Source organism: Glandiceps talaboti, chromosome 18, assembly GCF_964340395.1.
Source record: "Glandiceps talaboti chromosome 18, keGlaTala1.1, whole genome shotgun sequence".
Lineage (NCBI taxonomy): Eukaryota > Metazoa > Hemichordata > Enteropneusta > Spengelidae > Glandiceps > Glandiceps talaboti.
In genome coordinates, this window is record NC_135566.1 from 12,580,121 (window position 1) to 12,600,479 (window position 20,359).

Here is a 20,359-nt window from a genome sequence, read left to right on the forward strand (position 1 = left end):
AGTTGTGCTTTATAAAAAATACACGTTCATAACTTGATATCTTGACTTAAGGCCATCATAATTAATACAGAAAACCTATTTAAAATCACAAGGTTTGAAACATTTTTTAACACTAAATTAGTCACCAAGCAGTTACCAATAAACAAATCACATCGTAGCAATTTTATTAGACCTAAAAATAAAAATTGTGTGGTGTGGTTCCGATTACACTCAATTTTAGAATAGGTGGGGTACATGTAGGTACTGTTTTACATATGGTTTCTGTGTTATTGGTTTCTTCTCATCAGATGTACAGCCATTACATATTGGAAGAACAATTTTATATTGTCTTTTTAAGTTGATGTCAGTTTCCACATCAACTAGTTCTTGTGAGACTTCACATTTTTTTTAAAAGTTTATGAAAAACTAGGTAGGTGGGGTCGGGTAACCGGAACCAAACTATTTTTTTTGTTAGGCCTTAGAAAGTTGTGCTTTATAATAAAAAAACACATGTACATAATCTCGACTTCCCTTTATAGTGTCCAGAGTGATAAATTTTGAGTTTTGATCACTGTATATACAAGATATCAAATATATAGTTTAAAGTTGATATATCTATTAAAAGTCATATTTGAAGGAAAGAAGAAAGTTGAATTGTAGCTAGCTTTGTAGTAATGATACAAGTTCTATATAAGTCTTTTTCTCTGTGGCTAAGCTATGTTCATGAGTGACATATTCTTTGGCATTTGTTACTAAACGTTGACACAGTTCCTCAGAGTCCACAAGTCTTTCAGCTTGTTTGATAAAGTCCTGTGGTGTGTTGAACAGAAGTCCTGAAGAATTGTGTTTGACTATGGCTGCATTTCCAGGAATGTCTCTTGCAATGACTGGAACTCCCAACATCATGGTCTTGAGGTGAAAAAGGAAGAATTATTAATGTATAGTTGTATTCACAATCCATCAATCAATCAATCAATCAATCAATCAATCAATCAATAAATCAGTCAATCAATCAATCAATCAATCAATCAATCAATCAATGTATTCCTCAGGGCCTGAATTCATCCTTCCAACATCTGTTTACTTTTAAGTATTACTTTGTGTACATATATTTCTGTCTTTATGCATCTATTTACATGTCTGCGAGTCTGTCTGTGTGGCTGTATGTATGTATGTATGTATGTATGTATGTATGTATGTATGTATGTATGTATGTATGTATGTATGTAGGTAGGTAAGTAGGTAGGTAGGTAGGTAGGTATGTATGTATGTATGTATGTATGTATGTATGATAATGTATGTATGTATGTATGTATGTATGTATGTATGTATGTATGTATGTATGTAGGTAGGTAGGTAGGTAGGTAGGTAGGTAGGTAGGTAGGTAGGTAGGTATGTATGTATGTATGTATGTATGTATGTATGTATGTATGTATGTATGTATGTATGTATGTATGTATGTATGATAATGTATGTATGTATGTATGTATGTATGTATGTATGTATGTATGTATGTATGTATGTAGGTAGGTAGGTCGGATCGGTATGTATGTATGTATGTATGTATGTATGTATGTATGTATGTATGTATGTGTGTATGTATCTTTGTCCAACTATCTGTCTGTATACATGACATGCTAAACTTTATATAGTGCCGTATCTCAAGCATTTTAAAACAACTATATAATACATAGTGACATCTAGGCATATGACTATCATTCTTGGGATCCCTCTAGCAATAGGAAGAATGAATTTGTTTCACAGCAAAACGACGAGTATACACAAAAACATACTATGTACATGATGTACTAAAGATTTCATTCACCTCTAGGATGGCTTGTGACATTCCTTCACTCAGCGAGGAATTAACGAGTGCATATGATTGGCTGATTGCAGCATGGACATCTGGTTGAGGTAAGGCATGAATCAGATGTACACCTGGTAAACTGTGAACAGGAGAAAACTACATGTGAATGATCAAGTGTAATATTACATACTGCATTTGATTTGACCAATCAACATACAGTACCATTGACGGATATTTTCATTAGGCCAAATAGAGAAAATGGTTCTGATGTTCTGATAACCTTATCTTGAGAGAATTTTTTTTTTAATTTTGAGAGAAAAAACATGAAATGAAGTTGGTGATCCTACCTAGATTTGAAAACTATGCATTGGAACTACAACCTGAAACCAACTATACATATGACTTCCATGCTTCTCACAAAATTCCTTAAGTTTTTGTGTCATATTCCAGGGGTTTTCAGTTCAATTTTTCATGTAATATTTTTTAAAATAAATCTCATGCATATACAGCTATATGAAGAAAAACTACTTGTCAGGAAATATAGATTAATTCTGAATATAATAGTAACTCCAGACTTGTTAAATATACCTGTCATTTTGTTAATATACAATATATAAATGCATAGCTTTATGACTATGTTATAGACAGAGTCTCAGTAAAATGTTACAAAACTTACTTTTTAATTGTTGATTTCACTTTCTTCGTATACTCTGGATCAAGTTCAGGTCCAACAATAACTAAATGTACACAGCTTTTTCTGATATGCCATTCTAAAGATCAAAGACATGTTACGGTATTATGTAAATGTCTAAATTGAAAATTTAATTTTTGATAGGGTGTTAAAACCAAGGGCAAATATTGCGTGGTGTGTGTCTTTTTTGAAAACAAGAAGTTGAGATTTAAGGGTCGGCAACTTTCTGTGGAGCCCTGCAAGATGGTCTAATAGTTGCTGTTTCATTTTCATAAATGATTAGTCTGGCTGCTAGACCTCGGATGTTCTTCTGATACAATGTGACACACTCGAACAAACGCTATCGAGGATGGAACATCCGAGGTCTAGCAAATGTCATCTCTGCAGTTCAGGGATATAAATATTAAACTGCAAATCAGAGAACCACATTGGCGACAAGCATAAACAGAGGACAATAGCTAATTTTTTTTCATGCATATTCAGCTTAAGGAGGGGCTCGTAAATATAACCACCAATGCCTTTAACTGAAATGTGTGAATGACAGCATCCACACACTCATCAAACTCACAATTACCATAAACTGATAAGACATAATAGTTAGTAATTTGTTATCATCACGTGATATTGGACATTAGTATTATAGAGCATTAGCATTACAGAGGTCATGGGTTATTGAATATATTAACATATATATATGCATGCATGGTCCAACCCACTGCCGTATGTCATCTCAATGGAATGTGAAGTCTGAAAATGACATTAGCTAGACGTTCGGGCAAGCCCTCACTGCAAACTTCGTTCGCTTATCATATCAAAAGAACGCCTGAACGTCTAGCAGCAAGACTAATATCTGATGTGATCATGCAGTGCTAGGTTGTAAGATACATAACATTGTGTCGCTCTGCCCTCCCGGGCTGTTACTATATAGGGGTTGGCCGATGTATGACGACACATGGCATCATGGGATACTTTACAGACTAATTATGCAGTGCAAGATTCCACTACAATGTGCCTTTCGCGCAGTGGCGCGATCGAGACTAAATTCTGAATGCAAATCTTAAACTCTTGCTGTCACTTGGTTCATGAAAACACAAACCTATATTCTTGGTTTTAATCAAGAAAAAAATCAGGGGTCATCCTTCAAATGTTTTAACTTGAAGTCAAAATGATATCAAAATTAAGTCATTTTAGAATCCAATATGGCCGTAGAATCCAATATGACCGCCAAATACTGTGTTAACTCTACGGGGAAAATACAAGACTGTTGATTTCCTTGAAAGTAAGATGGTGAACCCAAGATTCATTTCACTATTTCAAAAGAACCACGAACAAGCTTTCATATGGTAAATTTGTAAAAGATTTTAAGACACCGATTTTTAGCTGGGGAAATTGCAAGCCCCCAAGGTGCATTATTGTAAATTAAAGAACAAACCTGAAAAGGCTTCCACAACGTACAAAGGGTCTTTAACTGGTCGTATCCCAGCCACTAAAAGGAATATACAGTTGCCAGAATCAATATTACACTGCTGATGAAGATGTTTATGAAAATCAAATGATGACGGTGATGTGACAGCAGCTGTATAGTGAAAAAGGCAACAACAAAACAAATGTCAAATACATCTATAGAGAGCTTGTAGAATCAAACAAGCATTCATCAATGACATAACACCCAACGTTTCAACAGCCAAATTCTGGATTATATACCACAAAATAGTGTGCTTTGATTTTAACACCCTGATCATACTATTCACATCTGCAAAGTCATCCTTTCATTCTCAATAAAAATTCAAGTCTGCCCCCCCCCCTTCACAAAATATAGAATTGAATTTGGGTCAGTGATATTTGAATTGGATATTCCATTCATTGTTTCATCGACATTGATAACCAAAAACCCCCTACCTATAGCAATTATCATATGACCTCCATTTTACTGATAACATGACTAAAATGTAACTGCTTGATTTAAAAAGATAGTAAATACAGTAAGGCCAATAGTCATGCACTGAGTTTGTCATCTAAAAAATGATATATCTATTGATAACATTACTGCATGACATGTTGTCACAGTTTTTGTTTGACTGACAAAGATAGTGTGGTTTGGTAAAACACAAGTCGCCAGGCTCAATTTGGTAAATAAAAAAAACATTTCAGTCTTTATACGCAGAAAAGCCCTTCCTCAAGAATCTGAATAAAATGATAATGGAGTTTAAAATTTGTAAAGAAGACAAAATTAAAATCAAATCGAAATGTTGAATAAAGTGTTTTTCATCCACCAAATGAGCCTGATAATGGGTTGGACTGGTCAAGTACCCTGATAGTGAAAAGATAAGGTTCAATAGGACATGTTTAAGGGTCATATATTGCTTATCATCTGGCATACCCCTTTTTATCAGGCCTAAAAAAAATTGTGTGATTCTAATTACACTCAGTTTTAGAATAGGTGGGGTAGGCAGATTTTTAAAAAAATTTGGTATTTTTTTCCCCCATGTGTGAGTGTCTAGTTCAGGTAGTTATGTTTTCTGTTGTTTTCCTTTTGGTCTCTGTGTTATTGGTTTCTTCCCATCAGATGTACAGCCATTACAGATTGGAAGAACAGTTCTATATTGTCTTTTTTAAGTTGATGTCAGTTTCTGCACTATTTCTCACAAGACTTCCCAATTTTTGCAATTTTATTTATTTTTTTCTCGAATATGTAAATGTTTAGGGTCGACGTGAAAGACTAGGTGGGGTTGGGTAACCGGAACCAAACAATTTTTTTAGGCCTCATCTGGCAGACATGTTTATAACATTTGTCACACACGTACTAGACTACAATTGAAGTTTCTTCTTTTTGAGTACAGACACACTTACTAAGTGGTTGCTGGTAGAGTTTACCTCTGACATCAGGCTGTTGATAGAATGAAATAACCTTGGGTCAAAATTAGCAGAATAAGAAAATCGATAATCTGGAAAAACCATGTTGTAAACTTACACCACTTTTCAGTAAAAAGAAATCTGACATAACTTCAAAATTTACCAAAATATTCATCTTTCCTCAACATGTGGGTCGTGTGCAGGTGTAAAATACCTGATTGTACGTATAAGCTTCAGTTCAAACTTGAAAGTTTTGTTGTTTGCACTCTCTGCTCATGCTCTTTTTGAACAGAGAACTCTGAAGTACTGTACATATATTTCGGCACATTACATGTTTTCATTGGTTGAGTGAATTCACTCAGCACTCTCATGTGGCTCAGGAAAACCTATGGTATTGTGTCAGAAGTATGTAATGAGCGCACACAAAAGAACAAACAACAGTAAACGTAACAGCCGAAAAGAAATCGCGATGTGTACACTACATCGGATTGCTGTAAGGGTCTATACCCCTCACACAAGGTTTAATAGTTAGCACCTCAATCTAAACCAGGGTGGTAAGTTGTTCTTCTCTATGGTTTTGGATATACTTACCCATATATTTAGTGCTTGTTGGTACATGGGTGCACAAAATGCAACAACAAATCTATATATAGAGAGAAAAAAGATTGAAAAATTGGTCCAGGATTACTTGAAGTGTTAGCTAGTCAGTCCAGAAACTTGTCTTGGTGTTATTAACTCAAAAAATCAATCTACACAAATTGTACAGCACTTCTTCAGACAGTAAAACCAAGATTCTACTCTGGCATTTGAGGTCTTAAGACAAAAACAAACTAAAACTAATGTTGCGACAAGTTGATATAACACTATTGACGTTGCTTTTATAGTTATACATACAGTTGGGTAGTATTTTTGATGACTTCCATTATTTTGTAGAGTAAATTTTTGGGGACTTTGGAGACTTCCAGTGTTTACTTTATCTTATATCACAGGGTAAATACTGGAAAGTAGTTTTCAACAATGGGGGCACTGCTGTGACTCACTTGTGGAATCTACCACATTACATTGAACAACAGTAGTTTTATTCATGTCTATCTTAGTAAACGAGACCTCCATTGCCAGAGTAGTGAGTCTCTGGGCTAAATATGTGCATTCGAAAAATAGAATACATGCAACACAGCAATTCATTTTATCAATTCTATTACATTTGGCTCATAAATAATCTGAAATACTAAAGACATTTAGTACTACTGGCTAGCATATAAACACGATATCAGAAAGTGTTGATAACAAAACTTGATGTACAGATGTACGACATTTTAGAAATTGTATATCTGAATACTGTGATTGTTGAAAAGATGGTGAACCCCAAAACTTCTTTTATAACTTCAAAAGCACCACGAACATTAATTCATATCGAAAAGTTTGATGAACTTTTTATTTCCAGGAAAAAATTGATCTGTAAGGCACATTTCTACGTAAGCTGTGCATTGACTTACTTTCATGATTACACAATATTGAGCAATTAAAAGAAAAAGTCATTTAAAAATGATTACTCTTTTTACCTTGCCTCTTTAATGGCTGTTGTCATGACAACCAGTTTATCTGCATTTTTATAAAATTCATTGACATCTGTTCCTCCTAGCACAATCCCGTATGGTACAGGACAGTCTGAATAACAGAAAGGTGGAAATTAAATGTACAGTTTTGATAAAGTTTAAAATGTAGGTATGAACAAATGAACTTGTCATCTCACCTGTTCATACCTAGCCGGTTTACTGCACTGTTGAGATACATTGTTAGTTGGTTGTAATTTCTAGCACTCCTAGCCTGTTTACTGCACTGTTGAGATACATTGTTAGCTGGTTGTAATTTCTAGCCCTCATAGCCTGTTTACTGCACTGTTGAGATACATTGTTAGCTGGTTGTACTTCCTAGCACTCCTAGCCTGTTTACGGTGCTGTCAAGATACATTGTTACTAATGTTAGCTGGATGTAACTCCTAACCCTAGGCTATAGCCTGTTTACTGTGCTGTTGAGATACGTCGTTAGCTGCATGGTCTTACCTTCTAGCCCTCATCGTCTCCACTTGTCTTGATTACTTTGTCAAAATTGATAATAACGATTTGAAAATTCACAACAAACTCACCTGTAAGTAGTCTACCAGCTCTGTAAGCATGTAGGCCTACAACTGCAGTTATATTCTGTTTCTTGATATATTCAATGAACTCATCTCTGTCTTTGAAATCTCCACTATTTGCTAGGCAACATGACACACACTCTGATTCAAGGTGATGCCTAAATCAGAGATGAAAGAAAAAAATTTTCACACACACACTCGAAAAAAGATTTGTGGCAGTTAATGCACTGCTTCCAGTTAAACGTTTATTGACACAAATCAGTAGTTTGCTAGTCTCAAAGTCCAGGTAAAAATGACATTTTAGAATAAATGGACTGTAATCTTGACACCTTCATTTATTATAATGGTTTATTCACAACTCAAAACAGTGACAATGGTCAAATAAAATGAGTTACAATTGTCAACAGTTGAAGAATATGAGACTAAAATGGTGACCAATGGTCAAATAAAAGTCTGAAAAAAGACTAAAGGACATTCAATAAAAAAGAAAGCTAAAAGCAAGTTGTGAAAAACAGAACTAATGGGTAACCATGACAACAAAAGCTTTAAAGTGACCACATGGATGACAATTAGTATTTATTTTGGATTTGTAATTCTTAAAAAAAAAAAACAGTTTTACAGACATTTGGAAATGAAATAACACAACAAGCGTTACACAACAGACCATAAAATGTTCAATAGGACTGCTTTCCTTACATTTTTGTTCTACACTTGAATGTGATTTTGGTTTTTAAGGTTACAAGGTGATGAAGTTTGTACATTTACACACCAGACAAGGAAAAAGTTTATGTCTGGAATTTAAAATCCTAGACCCAAATTGTTGACAGATGTTGCCTGTCTAGCCTTTTAAACTAACAATACCAAGTTGACAATGTGCTAGCCTAGGTCCTGACAGGGACTGTATTACACTGTGGTATGTAATATGGTCCATGTCAGGACCTAGACTAAAGAAGTGCTTACTTGTAAAGTACATAGGGCAATTAGATATTTTATATGCAGGATGCTTTTCTAGACACATCCCAATAATAATTTCATTTTGTTCGAAATCGGCACTCACACTGTCACAGTTCCTATCACTAATCAGTATGCATTAGTTGGGGTTGGGGGTTGGAAGGGGGTGTCCCCCTCCCATGGTAAGTGCTTTATGAAAAATGAACACCTTTTGGAGGCCATTTAGAGTTCGAAGTAAAACACAACTTAGTTATATCATGAAAGTATCACTAATGTTACTCTCGCACACTATCGGTCACACTGGGTCATTATAAAAACTTGCCTATCATAAAATCGTCATTTTTCAAAATAAACCTATGAATGGAAGTAATATATCTAAAAAGCATTCTATAGATTACGCAATTACGTTACGTGTTATCTAAGTGATTTTTACAAATGTAATTTTTTTTTATATTTGATTTTTTTATATAGTGTTTGTGTGAAGCGCATTGAGATTTTCTTTGATTATGTAATGCGCTATAAAAGAAATAAATATTATTATTATTATTATTATATCAAGTGTTACATTTGTAATATTGGCAACTTTAATCACAGACCCTACAGCACACGAAATTTTCGAAAGGGTCGTGTAGGCCAGGGTAAGCATTACAAGCTATAAAACTGCTTTGGATTTGGAAATCAATGTATTGCATTTTCGCAATCCTCTTTTGCAGGAGGCAAGGCAAGGATCGTCTTAGTCCTGCTTACAGACGGTGCACGAGTCTATATTACTGACTTGTCTAGGGACAATTGTCAGAATAGAGTCCCGGATTACTCTGTATGCAAGCAGGACTAGGATCGTCTTTGAAGTCATTCTCTGTATTTCACATGCTTTCTGGACGTTCCGGCCCCAAGACGTTCCGGCACTACCGGGAAGACGTTCCGGCACTACCGGGAAGACGTTCCGGCCCCGATTCGGACGTTCCGGTCCCACCACATAGACTCTAATATATTACCGTAGCAGTGTTTGTGTACATACATCTGTGATTTGTATATGTAATTTTACTAGATTGAACGTTCCGGCCCCACAAAATGTACGTGCAAAACATACAGAGCAAAATAGGTGTCGAACTATGAATGAGTGCATGTTGCGTAGTATGTGTATGTTGTCGTGTGTTGTGCCGGTGGACTGCCCCTTGGGAATGCATGTTCTACGACGGTTATTTGATTTGTGGGGCCGGAACGTCCAGTCTTTACTACGTCCAATCCAGTTAGAAACTTTTACGTGGTGGGGCCGGAACGTCTTCCCGGCAGTGCCGGAACGTCTTGGGACGGAACGTCCGTCCGCGTCCTGTATGCTTTCACATTTCTCTCTTCAAAAACAAACATACCTGATTCTCTCGATTGACGTTTTGTTCCCAGTGGCATTTTGTAACGCGGTCACGAAGAGAAGCCGCATTGGCGTGTTTGCAGTCATTCCATCACAGGGTCTAACAGCATACCTCTAGGCTCAGGACACTCCTCGATCCTCCAGGCTGCAGGGCACCACGAATGTCAGAACGCAGCGAACGCAGCCATGTTGTTTGCGCATGTGTAGTGACAGGTAAGCGTGCGGGAGAGCTGGGGGAGAGCGAGCGTTCTATGGGGGGGGGGGGGGGGGGACATGAACAAAGTTCATTCAATATTATTAAAAACATACAAAGACACGTGATTAAGAGATAAAAAGCAAGAGGTAAAATGCAGTTTACAATGACAACCTAATGATTTTAATTCCTAAAAAGGGTAAAAAATTAAGAGTATCGATGAAAAAGCAGCTGGACAGCACAACGATAAACGGACGGCCGACGGTACCACTTTACAGGTAAGCGAACTGTACGATATCGATACACAACCAACACAAGGATAAACGAAAGCATTTCACGAACATGTTCCTGGGGGCCGTCTTGAGCTTGTGCCCCGGATATGCCCAGCTTGGAGGTCGAGGAGTGTCTTGAGCCTGGAGGTTAGTCTGTCTGCTAGACCTCGGATGTTCTTCCGATACGACACACGCACGAACATCGCTATCGAGGATGGAAATGACATTTGCTAGACTGTTCGGGTAAAGCCCTTACTGCGAACTTCGTTCGCTTATGGTATCGGAAAGAAGTCCGAACGTCTAGCAACATGCAAGACTACCTGGAGGTAGGCTGTTGGACTTGTAGCCACGCCCACCTTAGTTACCGTTGCTACTACAACTTCGCACGTTTTTTCTTCCGTATTGCTTAGTGGGAAAGTCGACGCGGTGGCCACAAAAAAGAAAAGCATTGTTTCTGGTCAGGAAATGTTGTCTAAATTCGATGCGAATTTAATTGTTCATGATTAGTTCTGCAGTTGTCTTATAGACTCTTTCACAGTCCTCGGAATAGCTAAAACTTGGGTTCGGTATCCCTGTACTGTACGCCCTCATCGATTACATAGGGCTAACCTTTTGTTGATGTGTTAGGCGAAGCCCGAGCTTCACCACATCGGTGAGGGACGGGATAGGGTTAGGGTTAGGTACCATAATATCAGCTGACCATGTCAGTCAAATCGCTGCTGACAACCATGTAGTGAATCAATTGTCAGGTGTGATGTGAGGGGAGAAGTAAAAATGGGAACAGTTGGGTAAGATATTTGGAATAATATTGTGGAGATGTTGACCTTGGTCCCGACAATTACAGGACTGTATGCCCATCTAGTGTTTGGGAGTTAATTTTCTGGTCTTCAGCTCAACTAGTAAGATCCAAACATAGTTTCACACAATTCACTCCAGTGGTAGTACTAGTAGTTGAGAAATAACCAATCCCTTTAAAACTTTAAATGTGGTGGCAGCGGTGGGATTAAAGTCACACTAAGTCACTTGTGGTTGGTATACAATGTACTTTATATTTTGGCAAAATTGAATAAAATTTGTTAAAGAGAAAAAAAAGTCACATTAATCACATGACTATTTGCATACTTATGACATCATTTGTGACCATGGCAAGTATTGGTGACACACATCTAGCTTTGTAGTAATGATACAAGTTCTATATAAGTCTTTTTCTCTGTGGCTAAGCTATGTTCATGAGTGACATATTCTTTGGCATTTGATACTAAATGTTGACACAGTTCCTCAGAGTCCACAAGTCTTTCAGCTTGTTTGATAAATTCCTGTGGTGTGTTGAACAGAAGTCCTGAAGAATTGTGTTTGACTATGGCTGCATTCACAGGAATGTCTCTTACAATGACTGGAACTCCCGACATCATGGCCTGGGAGAGAAAAAAACAATTAAAAAATACATTATTCAAATACTAAGGACTTGTATATGTAATTGAATAAATCAAACAAACAAACAAACACACACACAAACAAACACACACAAACAAACGAACAATCAATCAATCCATATATCCACTGCCACAATCCTGTCATCCCATATATCTGCCAACTTTCATGTTTTACTCTTTGCCACATGTATGTCTGTTTATGTGTGTGTGTGTGTGTGTCTGTCTGTCTGTCTGTCTGTCTACATGTACATGTATCTGTCTGTCTGTCTACATATCTGTCTATGTCTGTCTACATACCTGTCTGTCTGTATACATGTATCTGTATGTCTGTCTACATGTCTTTGTCTACATGCATCTTTCTGTCTCTACATGTGTCTGTCTGTCTGTCTGTCAGTCTGTCTGTCTACATACCTATCAATCTGTCTACATATCTGTCTATGTCTGTACATATGCATCTGTATGTCTGTCTGAATGTATGTCTGTCTGTCTGTCTACATGTATCTGTTCATATCTACATGTATGTCTATGTGTCTCTCTGTCTGTCTGTATCTTTGTTAGTCTATTTACATATGTTAAAATTTATAGTGCTGTATCTCAAGTATTTTCTTAATACATGGTGACACCTCAGGATACCCAACATGTCTAGCAATAGGAAGATCGAACTAATTTCTTTCCCGGCAAAAAAACATGTACATGTACAGTACACACATCACGAACTAAAGATTTCATTCACCTCTAGGACAGCCTGTGGCATTCCTTCACTCAATGAGGAATTAATAAGTGCGTACGATTGGCTGATTGCAGCATGGACATCTGGTTGAGGTAAGGCATGAATCAGATGTACACCTGGTAAACTGCAGTGAACAGAAGAAACTACACAGTGAATGATGTGTAACATATATATTTGATTTGACCAACTAACACCCTACATATACTTCCTCTTTCTATTGACATGTATTTTCATTAGGCCAGATAGTGATAATTGATTTTGTTTTTAACTGGCTCTACCTCATAAATTATGGGGGGGGGGGGGGGGATAAACGACGACAACCCATTTTAAAATGAATGATGCTCGGTATTAAATGATTAGAATAACTATCTGAAGACAAATATTTGGGAATAACATACTAGTATAAATTAAACTTACTTTTCAACTGTTGATTTCACTTTCTTCGTATACTCTGGATCAAGTTCAGGTCCAACAATAACTAAATGTACACGGCTCTTTCTGATATGCCATTCTAAAATTCAAAGATATGTTAAAGTATTATGTAAATATCAAAGTAACTTTTGAAAACTTAAAAATAATTATCAACCATAAAACATCATATCTTTTACAATACATTGACCTCTTGTTTCTATTTACTTAATTGGTGATATGTTCTATTGTCAGAACTAGTCTAATTTAGCCTGTTCATTGTGTTTTTGGGTTATATCACTAGCTGTCGTGCTTCAATTAGCCCCCATCACCAAAAGTTTGTCCATGTACAAACCATTAAAACTGATTCAGGTAGCCGCATCCCCCTAAAAGTCGTTACCCCTATGTTAAATGGTGTATTCTGACATGTATTTTCTACCTAGTGCTCTACCCACTATAGAGATAGCATAGTGCAAATACCATGCTTGCCAACCAGGCTGCCACTGGTATGCTTGGCAGGTTTCTTCCATGCTTCAAAAGTGTTCTACCATCCTTGAGATGTAGTAATCTTTAAGTGACAAAATCATAATAATACTTTCACATGAAGAGAATTGGCCAATCCTTAATGTCCGTGTGTATGTGTTAAAATAAACATGTCAGAGTTGTTCCAGTGTTGAAGACATGTATATTATATCCTGACCACTATGCAAACCAATATGCAAATTACCATGTTATTTAAATTATATGTAAATTAATATGCTGCCATCCTTGCAATTCATTACATCTACAAACAAACCTGAAAAGGCTTCCACAACGTACAAAGGGTCTTTAACAGGTCGTATCCCAGCCACTAAAAGGAATATACAGCTACCAGAATCAATATTACACTGCTGATGAAGGTGTTTATGAAAATCAAATGATGAGGGTGATGTGATGACAGCTGTAGTGAAAATACAAAAAACAAAACAAATGTCAAATATATATCTAAGAGAGCTTTCCGAAATTATAATAAACAAAATGCTTGTATTTTTATTTTGATCATGTTAGCAAAGACATGCACATATTCACCATTTCTGTACATAAATTGGAGTCTTCACCAAACAAAATGTATGCCGGTTACTGAAGTTTCAGCCATTTCTCAGGTAACCACCACAAGAGGGTGCACCAGATTTGGCAAATTGAGCTGAGGGCTAAAATTTGTGTCATGGCCACTGGTTGCATGAAGCAATGAATGAAATGTCTGTGAAAGAACTCTGAATGTCCATAACAGAGTATTACAGTAGTTGTTAGACATGTTTTGATTACTGGTAGTCACTAATAAAATACTATTTTGGGAATGACAAAAAAATGTGTGGTAACTTTAATATAGTGTATGTTGTCTTTTAATGCTACACTACTCTACTATGTATTAATCTGGCCCTCACTTCCTGTCAACAAATGGTTTGTGAACAGCACTCCTAGTGGCCAAACCATGAAATCTTTTATCTTTTCTATAACTGTACTATGGCATATATTGAATGGACATTGGTCAGTATAGAGTGGTAAATTATTAGCATCTTCCATTCACTGTTCAACCTACATTGATAACCCCAAACTCCCTCACCTATAGCAATTATCACATGACCTATGTTTGTACTGATAACATGACTAAATGTAACTGTTTGCTTGATCTACAAAGCAATAGTCAATTTTTCGGTTCCAAGATGCATTGCGCGAGAGGACGTCGCTTATGTTGTTACATTTAGTCTTGTTTTGTCTTTATTACATTTGAAATAACATTTTCATCAGGAAATGATGGGAAGATGCATGTTGACCTCTTTAATTATGGGTGATTTTATAGAACAAAGACTGAAAGCCATCAATGACAGAGTGGGATTTTACGGGTAAACCCAGGGTACTGTCATGTGACAACCATCCCCCTGAGTAGCGCGTGCAAACCCCTCCGCGCGTACAGAATACATGGCATTGTATGGAGAGACGCGCAATGCATCTTGGAACCGGCAACAGGTCAATAGGTCATGCATGCACTGACTTTGTCATCTGTTACTCTATATCTACATGTACTGATAACATTTACTGCATGACAATATTGTATTACTGTACTTTAGACTTTTTGTTTGACTGACAAAGATACTAGATAGTGTGGTTTGGTAAAATACAAGTCGACAGGCTCAATTTGGTAAATAAAAAAGCACTGTTTCACTGACAAAGATTGTTAAAAATAAGGTAAATGGGCCATATTTATGTTGTTTATCATCTGGACATGCATGTTTATAAAATTTGTGACATTTTAAACTACAAGAGCCAGACTACATTTAAAAGTTTTTATTTCTGTACCTAAGAACTTACCATGTCGTTGCTGGTAGAGTTTATCCTTAATATCTGGCTGTAAAGAGTAAAAATAAGCTTTGGATCAAAATTAGCTGAAAAGCTGAAAAAAAATTGCATATTAGTAGGAAAATCATGTTTTTTACATCCGTTTTCAATCTATATAATGTTGGTGTTTTCCAGTCTTCTTTTTCATGTCATACCTCTACAAGTGTACAAGTGAGATGGTTGCAATTACTTTGCTCCAAAACCAACTAGTCCCACACCACTGAACAAATCTCACTGCCAACTCGTTCCACTACCAACTCGCATACACAGTGTGCACCTTGACTTTGAAATTTAACTGTACATCGGTGTGCACACAATATTTCAATTAAAAGTTTGTCTATTTCATATTAAATTGCAGCTATTGGATTCCATTCAAAAATGTAATTTACAACAGCATTTTAAAGTTACCATGACAAGAATATACCACCCAGGTTATGGTTTCATTGCCTTGAAAATTTGGCAATTTAGTCATTGTGGTCTGGGTTATTTAGCTATACATTTCTGGACCGAAATGTATTGTTACTACCATTTATTAAAAAGACCATTATATACTGGGGGTTCAAAGTTTATGGAAATACCTGCAAATTTTATTTCCTAGTATGGTGTACCCCTTTAAGCTTGAGTTCAAACTTGGAAACTTAAAATACAAATTTGATACCCAGGATTGCTATACCCCTACACACTGTGTTAACATTTTGAGAGAATCAACCCCACATTTTAAACCCAAATCTTGACAGTATTGATAAGTTTTGGAGTATACTTACCCAAATACTTAGTGCTTGTTGGTACATGGGTGCACAGTATGTAACTACAAATCTATGCAGAGGTAAAGAAAGAGGTTCAGGAAAGACAACAAAAGACAGACACGTTTAAACTCTGGACAATGCTCTTAACGATAACATAGGCACCACTCACACACAACTGGATCATCAGATTGAAAAGTGATAGGCAAACTTGCTATTCTTTTACAGTACAGTAAAGTATGGTAAGGTACAGTATAGTAGAATAGAGTACAGCATATTGTTTCACATGTACCACTGTGTATGTTGATGCACAGTTAGAAATAAAACCGATATTTTCACTGTTGGGTATACAAATGAGATAAATTGTTCTGTCATACTATCGTACTGCATGGTACAGTACACTGTACAGTACAGTACAGTACAGTATGGCATATGGTACAGTACAGTACAGTACAGTATGGCATGGTACAGTACAGGACAGTACAGTATGGCATGGTACAGTACAGTACAATACAATACAGTATGGCATATACAGTACAGTACAGTATAGTATGGTATGGTATGGTACAGTACAGGACAGTACAGTATGGCATAGTTAAATAAAAATATGGTATGGTATAGTATGGTATGGTACGGCACACTGGTGTATGGTGTATAGTACAGCACAGTGCATTATGTGACAGTACAGCACAACACAGCACAGTACAAAGAGGCTATACATTTGACTTGGTGATTTTAATGGCAAGCACTGTTTACTTTCCTACTAATAATCAGCATGATTACTTATCTATATTATACAGCACCTCTATAATTGTTTACTTTGCACTTGAAGTTATTAGACATATGTATATAAAATGTAATGTCCTATAAACAAAACAGGTGAAGGTAATTCCATTTGTACGGCAAAGTGTGGCTGGAAGTAGCATAGAGATTCATTTAGAGTGTTTCAAAGGCCTAGGAAATATGTACTTTTGTATCTGCACACGAGAGGACAGAATAGATAATTATACACAGTATGCAGTAAAATGTTTTTTGTGTGTTTTTCTATCAGCATGTCATTTATGGTCAATCAAACAGTTAAATTCATAATTTTTGGTACAAACAAATTTGGTCATGATGTCACTGTTGAGATGTCATGATGAGAGCTCTACCAGTTCATTAAAACTGTACTTTTTAACTGATTATGTAATAACCTATTTCAAATAAGTCCTTTGACAAGTAATACTAATTACTCTCACGTTTTTTTTTTACCTTGCCTCTTTGACAGCTGCTGTCATGACAACCAGTTTATCTGCATTTTTATAAAATTCATTAACATCTGTTCCTCCTAGCACCATCCCATATGGTATAGGACAGTCTGAATAACAGAAAGGTGAAAATTATTAACACCCATTACAGAAAAAATTCAAAATTAGTGAAAATCTAAAATAATAAGACGATGACTCTGAAATTGACACGTCACACAAAATAAAATAATTCGTATATGAACGCTTAACAAAATAACTGAAAGAATCTATCAACATTCCATCTATCCAAAATATCATTGACTAACATTCTTCAGAATTTAGGAACAAGTTGACATGAAACTAAATGGCAAATAAAATGACTGTTTATTCATTCATGATTTCCACTAACAGTGAAAGAGTGGAGTACGGCATTACAGATTCAGTCAGTCTATTTTACAGTTTTTCAACTTGTCAAAGATATTTCATAATGCTAGAAGCTATAGGAGCACTATTTATTGTTAATACCAACATGCCAGTACCAGTATAAAATACAGTAGCCTGTTTATGGCGCTGTAGAGATACATTGTTAGTCAGTCATATATCTCCTATAGCCCTAATTGTTTCTAGGGAGGTATGACCAGCTAACCAAATATACATATTAAATTATGCTGGTCAGTATTCTATATCCTGCAAATAGCAAACACCTGGTATATACTGCAGGAGTAGCATTTCTATTGTACTGGTATGGTGGCCCTACCATACAACTACATTATAAATAACTGTGTTGGGTTTTTTGGGGGGGTCATATTTCAACACAGCCTGTGATAAAATTTGCAAATGTTCTCATTCCTACAACATAACAAACATATTAATGTCATTGTCTTCTGGAAAAAAAAGTCAACTTTTATTTTTAAAGGGGTCCAACGTCATTCTGGGAAATTAAACCCAAAATTTACAAAAATGACTTTATTTCATGGTGTGGCATTCTTTACTAATTATTAAGCCTAAATGTGGTGAACTTGTCACCTCACCTGATTATACCACCTCTGTGAGTGTGAATGGCTACTTTTTGTACAACAAACTCACCTGTAAGTAGTCTACCAGCTCTGTAAGCATGTAGGCCTACAACTGCAGTTATATTCTGTTTCTTGATATATTCAATGAACTCATTTCTGTCTTCAAAATCTCCACTATTTGCTAGGTGACATGACACACACTCTGATTCAAGGTGACGACTTACACAAGATGACAGGAAATTTAAAAAAAAAAAAAAAAAAAATTCTTGCTGTTAATATTTTGTTTCCATTCTCTTTATGGAAATGATAATATTCAGATTCTGTAGTTGTTACTGTGGGCGTTGACTAAATAACTGTGCTCATTTTTGGAAAGCTAATTCACTCAATAGGCTTATATATTTGTGTGACTGTCATTTCGAATACTATCGACGTGGTTGCATAACAACAATGCGGAGACATATCGTTTATGAACAAAACAGTCTTTCTCTCTCCAAAAATAAACATACCTGATTCTCTCGATTGACGTTTTGTTACCAGTGGCTCTTTGTAACGCAGTCACAAAGAGAAGCTGCATTGGGGTATCATTTGCAGACATTCGGTAACGGACAGAGATGTATTTATACTGTCAGTCCGTGACACCGTATGGGTACTAGTAGCATCTCATAAACTGTGCTGTGGATAAGAACGGCTGATAAATGAGGAAGGTCGGCATTTGTGCTATATTTCTCCTAACCGGTTGAGGGCGTACGACAGTCGAAACTAGAAATCCAGAGAGAAATCATAATATTAAAATGTTTTTAAATTGTTTAACTTTTGTATTAATTGCTTTAATTAATCAAACATCAGTTAAAAGTTGACATTGGCAGTGAATTTTCTGGTTACTGTTTTTATAATTTAAAAATGAATCGAAAACAAATGGACAAACGTGAAATACCTACAGTCATTCAAAATAACACGTACGTGTTAGATTACTTTATTGACCAATACGACTATAAAAAATCGCAAACAAATGTCTTGGTGTTGCTAAAACGATCAATAGCATATGACAAATACAGCATGATACACATATATACAGTACATACAATACAATAATACAATACGATAAAATACTACAATAAGGTAGAAATATATAATAATCACAACTCTTATGATAAAAGGAATTGAACCATTCAGATAGGATATCGATAGTAAAATGACGCGGGAGGAGTTTTGCGAAGTGATTGGTCTCGGATAAAAAATATTCTTAAAACGTGTAAGTTTTGGTTCTAAGACATCTGAAACGTTTCCCAGAGGGGAGTAATTTAAAAAGGCTGTTTGCTGGGAGAGAAGCGTCATCAATTAATATATTTATACATTTACCAGATAAACGTGAATGACACAGTGACTCAATGGAAGGTAAATTAGCTCCAATGACTTTAGAAGCAGTTTTAACTATGCTTTCAAGGTTTTTCTTTCTTTCTTTGTGGAATTACCATACCACACAATTATAGAGAAGGTAAGTACACTTTCTACGACTGCTCTATAAAAACGAACCAATATTGTCTGACTTACACCAAACATACGTTGACTGGCTTTGTTGACAATTGCAATAATGTTTGCTTCCCATTTCATTGAGTTTGAAATAAGTATACCAAGGAATTTAAAACAATCAACCATTTCAACGGATTTACTATCAATTTCCAGTGCAACAGTGGCGGTCTTATTCTTACGAAAGTCGATGATCATCTCTCGTTTTTGGGTGTTTAGCACTAATTATATGAACTCCAATCCGCCAACTTAGTAACCTCGGCCCTGTACCGTGTTTCATCACAGTTTGAAATTAACCCCAGCCACATACAGTGGTGTTGTCAGCAAACTTGATCAACTTTACTGACTCACCATGTGATATACACAATTGTTTGTGAACAGAGAATACAATAGAGGTGATAAGACACATCCCTGTGGTGCACCTGTGTTTAAAGTTATCGATTCAGACAGTCTGTTACTCAGCTGAACATACTGGGGCCTATACAACAGAAAGTCTAAGACCCACAAACATATTGAATTATCAATTTTCAGTGAACAGAGTTTGTCGTATAATCTCTGTGGAATTATCGTGTTAAAGGCCGAGCTGAAATCTACAAAAATGACCCTTGCATATGTGCATTGTGACTCCAGATGTTGAAGTATAAAGTG

The 20,359-nt window shown here is 36.1% G+C and overlaps 2 protein-coding genes across 2 annotated transcripts; both read right to left on the reverse strand.

The window, feature by feature from the left end:
* Positions 1-461: 461 nt before the first annotated feature.
* Positions 462-9,966, reverse strand: LOC144449351 (glycosyltransferase 1 domain-containing protein 1-like). Its single transcript, XM_078139877.1, has 9 exons — positions 9,789-9,966; positions 7,477-7,625; positions 6,893-6,998; positions 5,922-5,973; positions 5,328-5,364; positions 3,910-4,053; positions 2,463-2,556; positions 1,805-1,925; positions 462-888 (listed from the first exon to the last, which is right to left on the reverse strand). Exons 1-9 carry the CDS (start codon positions 9,872-9,874, stop codon positions 640-642), a joined length of 1,038 nt encoding a protein of 345 aa, XP_077996003.1. The 5' UTR covers positions 9,875-9,966; the 3' UTR covers positions 462-639.
* A 1,452-nt stretch (positions 9,967-11,418) lies between these two features.
* LOC144449696 (glycosyltransferase 1 domain-containing protein 1-like) lies at positions 11,419-18,793 on the reverse strand. Its single transcript, XM_078140272.1, has 9 exons — positions 18,691-18,793; positions 18,255-18,403; positions 17,194-17,299; positions 15,964-16,015; positions 15,173-15,209; positions 13,620-13,763; positions 12,833-12,926; positions 12,419-12,539; positions 11,419-11,667 (listed from the first exon to the last, which is right to left on the reverse strand). Exons 1-9 carry the CDS (start codon positions 18,777-18,779, stop codon positions 11,419-11,421), a joined length of 1,041 nt encoding a protein of 346 aa, XP_077996398.1. The 5' UTR covers positions 18,780-18,793.
* Between the last annotated feature and the right edge of the window lie 1,566 nt (positions 18,794-20,359).